The sequence below is a fragment of the Ipomoea nil genome, unplaced genomic scaffold (genome assembly GCF_001879475.1).
Source record: "Ipomoea nil cultivar Tokyo-kokei standard unplaced genomic scaffold, Asagao_1.1 scaffold3056, whole genome shotgun sequence".
Taxonomy (NCBI): domain Eukaryota; kingdom Viridiplantae; phylum Streptophyta; class Magnoliopsida; order Solanales; family Convolvulaceae; genus Ipomoea; species Ipomoea nil.
The window spans coordinates 2,907,378-2,914,340 of record NW_017619484.1 but is presented as its reverse complement, the minus strand read 5'-3'; the positions used below and the strand labels follow the sequence as shown (position 1 = coordinate 2,914,340).

Genomic DNA, 6,963 nt, shown 5'->3' with positions numbered 1-6,963 from the left:
AACTCACTCGTAGAATATGTTAAAAAAAATAAAATTTAACTAGTTCAATATTATATTAAATTTTTATATTCAAAATATAATTATATTATTATTTATTTTGCAATATTTGAATGTTAATCTTAAAACAATCAGCTGTGTTTTCAAAAACCACTTATGCGAAATCTCTTAAAAACACATAAAACATTATACAGAAGACAACAAACAAAGTTGAAATGAAAGACGCTATCCAATCTTCCCAACATTGTTTCACACGCCTCCCTATTAGCATGGTCACATGTCTGAATAAGAAAGCTTCACTCTCCATTGCCTTTTCAATTTGGCATTATATTATGCATTTGTATATAATCAAACTGCAAAATCAATAAAAATAAAAAGATAATAGCCTGATTAATCAAAATAACAAAAATAATAATAATAAATATTTCACGTAAAGCATGCAAGTAATTTTTTTTTTTTTAAATATTACATGTTTATTAAAAACTCTCTCTCCCTGGTATCTAGGGTTTTCTATCTCTCTCCCTGGTATCTAGGATTTTCTATTTCTCTCCCTGGTATCTAGGGTTTTCCCCTTTTTCAGCTTGTTTTCACGCCTGTTTCGATCGATCATTATTGCGAAAGAGGTCTACAACGTCGACGTCCCGTGTGCAGTGTTCGGTGGCCAAATTATGGACGTTCAAGAAATTGTGCAGAGTTGTGCGGAGATCACACTGGAGGACGAGGAGGCTGGGGTCCGGTTTGAGGAGGAGGCCGGCTCGGTGGTGGCGGAGGGTATTGCGCAACAATATTGGCAGATGGTTGGCCGGTTTCTGACCGACCGTAACGTAAAATTTGATGTGATGAGGCAGGTTATGACGTCCGTTTGGAGGCCGTTAATGGGGATACAGGTTGCCGAGGTGCAACCGAATCTTTATCTTTTCACGTTCTATCATGACACGGACATGGCGTATGTTTTGGAGAATGGCCCTTGGGCGTTTGAGAACGCCACTCTTGTATGTCAACCGTTGCGCCCTGGTGAGCATCCTACTCAAGTAATGTTGAATACAATAGATTATTGGATACAGGTACATGACCTCCCAGTCGGCTACCGAACTGATAAGGTTTTGGAGAAGGTGGGAGATTTTTTAAGGTTTTTTGTTCGTTTGGATGAAAGGAATTTCGTTAGGCCATGGACGAAATTTTACAAGGTTAAGGTCACGGTTGAAGTAACGGCTCCGTTAAAGAGGCGCATGAAGATGATTTTGCGTGACAATTCATGGACACGGGTGAACTTTCTTTACGAACGTTTGCATATGTTCTGCTACTTTTGTGGAAAGTTGGGGCATACGGATAAATTCTATCTTGATGCTCGTGTGTCTGGCCTAAAACCTGAGCAATATCCTTTTAGTATGAGTTTGAAGGCTGGTGGCAATTCTCCGGCAAAGGCGGTTGGGGAGAGTTGGCTGCAAAAAGGGGAGTAGAGACACCGAGAATTAGGGCTCGGCAGTGGGGAGGGGGTGTTGTTCGCAGTTCACGGATGCATGTTGAGCGTTCAGGTGGTGTGCCGGTACTACCGGCAGAGTTGCGCCACAACATGCCGGGCGTAGGGTGTGGTTCGGCCAGTGTGTACAGGCCGGTCTCGGCGGTGTACAGGGAGGGGATTCGGGATGAGGGGGAGGAGGGGCTGCGGGTTGATCCGAAAAGGAGGCGGGGTGAGGTGAGGGAGGTCACGGGGGGAGTGGTGATGGAGGAGGGTGTGATGCTGGTTGATTCTGATTCTTCTTGTTTTGCGGGACCTGTGGATCAGGCCCGCCCTTCCCAATGAGTATCCTTAGTTGGAACTGCCGTGGCTTGGGCAATCCACGGACAGTTCGGGAGATTGTGGACCTTGTGTCCAAAAAGAAACCGGATTTTGTGTTCTTGATGGAGACGATGGTGGAGAGGCTCCGTGTGAGGATTGGTTTTGAGGGTGGTTTTGGGGTGGATAGTTTGAGGCAGAAAGGTGGCATGGGTTTTCTATGGGCAAAGAATAATAGCGCTCGTTTGATCAAGTATTCTCATAATCATATCGATCTAGTGGTGTCATTACCAAACCGTCATCACTGGAGGCTCACTTGCTATTATGGTTTTGCCCAAAGTACGAGGAGAAGGGAGTCGTGGGATTTATTAAGATCGCTTAAAGACACATCTGGACTTCCTTGGGTGGTTTTGGGAGATTTCAATGATCTTTTATTCCAATCTGAGAAAAGGGGACTACGACCACACCCAGCTGGTTTGTTGGAAGGGTTCGGGGAGGCCCTTGATGACTGTGGTTTGACAACTATTCCGATGATTGGATACCCCTATACTTGGGAACGGGGTAAGGGGACTCCAAATTGGGTTGAGGAGCGTTTGGATAGGGTGGTGGGAGATGTAGCTTGGAGGGGAATGCATAATAACACCAGGTTATATAACATCCGAACTGTGATGTCGGATCATACGGCTCTCTTTCTGGATGTTTATGGCTCTGGGTCTGTACGACGGGCTCGTGGTTTTTGTTTTGAGAACGCGTGGCTTGAGGACAGTGGCTATAGGGAGGTGGTGGTGGATCAGTGGTCAAACACGCAAGGGATGGGGTTTCAGGAGAGGTTGTGGAAGTGTGGGCAGGGATTGAAAAGATGGGGTGGGGAGCATTTTCATAAATTTGGCTCCAGGATTGAGGCTATAAGGCGTGACATGAATGCCTTGAGAGGGACTATGGATCCTAGCTCTTTGGGTCGTTTCAGGCAGCTTGATGCTCATTTGAGCACTGTTCTCACACAAGAGGAGGCTTTTTAGAAGCAAAGGGCCAAACAACACTGGTTACAGGGAGTTGATCGGAATACAAAGTTTTTCCACCAATATGCCACACACCGGAAGAGGAAAAACTTTGTTATGAAGCTGAAGGATGGGGAGGGGGTTTGGAAGGAGGGCGATGGTCTTGTTTCCCTGGTCACGGACTATTACAAGCATATTTTTCAGACGAGTGGTGAGGCGGGCGTGTTCCATGTGGAATCCTTAGCACCACGGGTGACTCGTGCGCAGAATGATGAGCTACTCCGTCCTTTTGACCCAGCGGAAGTGAAGCAGGCTCTGTTCTCTATGGGGAAGGATAAATCGCCAGGGCCAGATGGCATGAACCCAGGCTTCTATCAGGCTTTTTGGGATCTCGTTGGTAAGGATGTTACTGACTTTGTGCTTAATTGTTTATCTCAATCGTCGTTTCCTTTAGAATTGAATGATGCGAATATTGTGCTTATACCCAAGAAGGTGGCTCCTGAAGTTGTTGCTGATTTGAGGCCGATTTCTCTGTGCAATGTGGTATATAAAATAATGGCTAAGATGATTGCTAACCGTATGAAACCACTCTTAGATAACATTATTTCAGAGTCACAGAGCGCCTTTTTGCTGGGTAGGCTTATCTCGAACAATATCCTTATTGCTTCTGAGGTAGGTCAATATCTAAGGAGGAAGTAGTTGGGCCTGGTGGGGTGGGCGGCTCTGAAGTTAGATATGGCGAAAGCTTATGACCGGATGGAGTGGTCATTTGTGGAAAGAATGTTGTTGGGTCTGGGTTTTGATGAGAAATGAGTCAGGTTAATCATGCTCTGTGTTCGGACTGTCAGGTACAGAGTGTTGGTTAATGGGAAACCGAGTAATGAGATAATCCCGTCTAGGGGTTTAAGGCAGGGGGATCCACTTTCCCCATACCTGTTTATTATCTGTGCGGAGGGTTTGTCTTTGTTGTTACAGGATGCTCAGGCTATAGGACGGATCCATGGATGTAGGGTGGCACGTGGGGCACCACCCATCTCGCATCTTTTCTTCGCTGACGATAGCTTGCTTTTCTTTAAGGCTAACATGCAGGAATCCATGGAGGTGAAGCGTTGTTTGGAGGTTTATGAACAGTTTTCAGGGCAATCTGTCAACTTTCATAAATCCAGTATCTCTTTTAGCCGCAACACTAGTATGGGGGTCAGGAATGCTATTGCTATGGGACTGGGGGTTGAACAAGCTGATGACTTCGGAAAATATTTGGGTCTCCCTTCAGTTATTGGTAGGAACAGAAAAGCTGTTTTTTCATATGTTGAACAGAAGTTAAGACAGAGGTTTGGTTCCTGGAATAAGAGGCTGCTTTCATTGGCAGGTAAGGAGGTTTTGCTTAAAAGTGTTGCTCAGGCAATGCCTACTTATACTATGAGTATATACCTGCTACCTGTGACTTTATGTGTTTCGCTGGAAAGATTAATGAACAGGTATTGGTGGGGTAAGAGCAACACTGTGGATAGTATTCATTGGATGGCCTGGGATAAGATGTGTGTGCCGAAGAAGCATGGTGGTATGGGTTTTAAACGTCTACATGACTTTAATTTGGCTCTGTTGGGGAAGAAAGGATGGCGTCTGTTGACCAACCTGTAATCTTTAATGGCCAGGGTTTTTAAGGCAAGATATTTTCCTGATGCTACTTTTTATGAGGCCACTTTGGGTGGTAATCCGAGTTATGTTTGAAGGAGTATAATGGCTAGCCAGGAACTTATCCGCAATGGATGCAGGCGAAGAATTGGAAATGGAAGAACCACCAAAGTTTGGTCCCACCCCTGGTTACCTGACCCACAGGATCCCTTTGTGCTCTCGAATCAGAATGACCAGTATTCTGGATTGGTGGTGGCGGATTTGATTAACCAGGAGCATGGGAATTGGAATCAGGAATTAATTGCACAACTATTTTCCCCCAGAGACGCTAGTTTAATTTTACAAACCCCGGTGAGTGTGGATTTTAAGGATGATTGGTTTTGGATGGGGGACTTCAAGGGACTTTATACGGTTAAAAATGGGTACAGGCGCCCAGGGGAAATTCATACCCCAGCTGGCTCAGTTTGGAATAACATATGGAAATTGCAAGTTCCCCCCAAATGGAGGGTTTTTCTATGGAGAGCTCTCATGAACATTTTACCAACCATTACTAATTTAGTTAGAAGAAGAGTGGAGATCCCAAATATTTGCCCGGCTTGTGGATTGTTTGAAGAAGATGTTTTCCACATTTTATGCACTTGCACTTATGCTAGACGTGTGTGGAATGTTTCACAACTCCAAATCCCTAACTTTGTTGATTATGATTTTATGCAGTGGGTGGAGGTTTGGTTGGGAGGCTCAGCAACGTCTGCTGTTTATCTAAAAGATCAGATTTGTGGAATACTCTACGAATTATGGAAGGTTCGGAATATAGCTGTCTGGGATTTCGCGATGCCATCTCCTTCGCATTTGTGCCGTGCGTTCCACAACTCCTGGGCATCCTGGACTGCGTCCGAAGCAAGACTACACGCTGCCACCCCAGTGTTGGATACAGCTACACTGCCTGCCGAAGTGAGCCATGCTCCGCCACTGCCACCATCGACGGACACGGTGTACTGCAGCACGGATGCTGGGTTCTCGGACCCGGAATGCTCCCCAACGTTCGGTTTTTACGTGCGCAGAATGGATAGCGCTTTTGTCGCAGCGGCTAGCGGACTTCTTGCTTGTCCTTATGACCCCCTCTTAGCTGAAGCCATGGAGATATGGGAGGCCCTTTTGTGGTTGCAAGAGCATAACTACTACAATGTTCAGATCCTATCAGACTCGGCGGTTCTCGTTGCTAGTTTTCGGGATGCTGGTTCTTATCGTTCGTATCTTGAAATTGTTTTAGATTCGTGTTTGCGTTTAATTAATTCTTTTCCTGCTTGTTCTGTTAAGTTTGTACGCAGAGACTCCAATTTGGTAGCTCATGCTTTAGCTAAACATGTAAGTGCGGTAGAGACACGAATTGTCTGGAGGGATTCGCTACCTTCTTTTATTGCTGCTGCTATGATTTAATGCAATCCGGAAGTTTTGGTTTTCAAAAAAAAAATGTTTATTAAAAACTATTATTTTTTTTTATGAAAAATATTGCATTTCTCTCTCTCTCTCTCTCTCTCTATATATATATATATATATATATATATATATATATATGTATATATATATATATATGTATATATATATATATATGTATATATATATATATATACATATATATATATATATATATATATATATATATATATATATATATATATATATATATGTATGTATATATGTGTGTGTGTGTGTGTGTGTGTGTGTGTGTACGCATGGTTCTCCCAGGTGAAAATGGGATGAGATCTGAGTTGTTGATCTAATCTAGATCAATGGTTCAAACTAAAGGAAAATTTAAAAGAATGAATAAGGATCAAATAGACCACTCAACTGCGCATGACTTTTCAGTAATTTAAGGACATTGTCAAGAAGACCATTATTACCGATACCTGGTAACATAGACCTTTATTAAAAGGAACCAGAACATAGATAACCATGCCCGCACCACATTGCAATTGAGTCATCGAACTAAAAAAGAATACAATTGGATCCCTGAACAATCCAAATTCATGTAATTCAATCCAATTTGACTTGTTTACCTGTAAAGGCGGTTACCGAATTTAAAAATATTCTTTTAATCATTTTAAATAATTTTTTTATTAAAAATCCTTCGTCTCTGTCGGAGACGAAGAAGTCTTCTTCTTCCTCTCCAGCAGAGAAGAAGGGGTGGCTTCGTCTTGGGCCGTCTCCATGGCCAGGGAGACGGCCTGAGAGTTGCTGGAGACGAAGTGGTGGCTTCGTCTTGGGCCGTTTCCCTGTCCAGGGAGACGGCCTGAGACGAAGATCTCTTCATCTCCGACGAAGAAGACGTAGTTTTTTTTTTATTATTTAAAATTATTTAAAAAAATATTTTTAAATTCGGTAACCGTCTTTCCATGTAAACATGTCATTTTTTGATTGAATTGCATGAGTTTGCGTTGTTCAGGGACCCAATTGCATTCTTTTTTAGTTCGATGTCCTAATTGGAATTGAGTAACCTATTTGACCCTTATTCCTTAAAAGAAAATAAAAAGCGCTCCCAAGCAACATGGATCCAAA

At 43.2% G+C, this 6,963-nt stretch overlaps 1 protein-coding gene across 1 annotated transcript; it reads left to right on the top strand.

Moving 5' to 3' along the window:
* The first annotated feature begins 665 nt into the window (after positions 1–665).
* LOC109164085 lies at positions 666–1,457 on the top strand. Its single transcript, XM_019312838.1, has one exon. The coding sequence runs from the start codon at positions 666–668 to the stop codon at positions 1,455–1,457; it is 792 nt and encodes a 263-aa protein (XP_019168383.1).
* The last annotated feature ends 5,506 nt before the right edge of the window (positions 1,458–6,963 follow it).

Excerpts from the sequence above, each read along its gene's own strand:
- LOC109164085 (XM_019312838.1), top strand. The coding sequence starts at position 666 with ATGGACGTTCAAGAAATTGTGCAGAGTTGTGCGGAGATCACACTGGAG.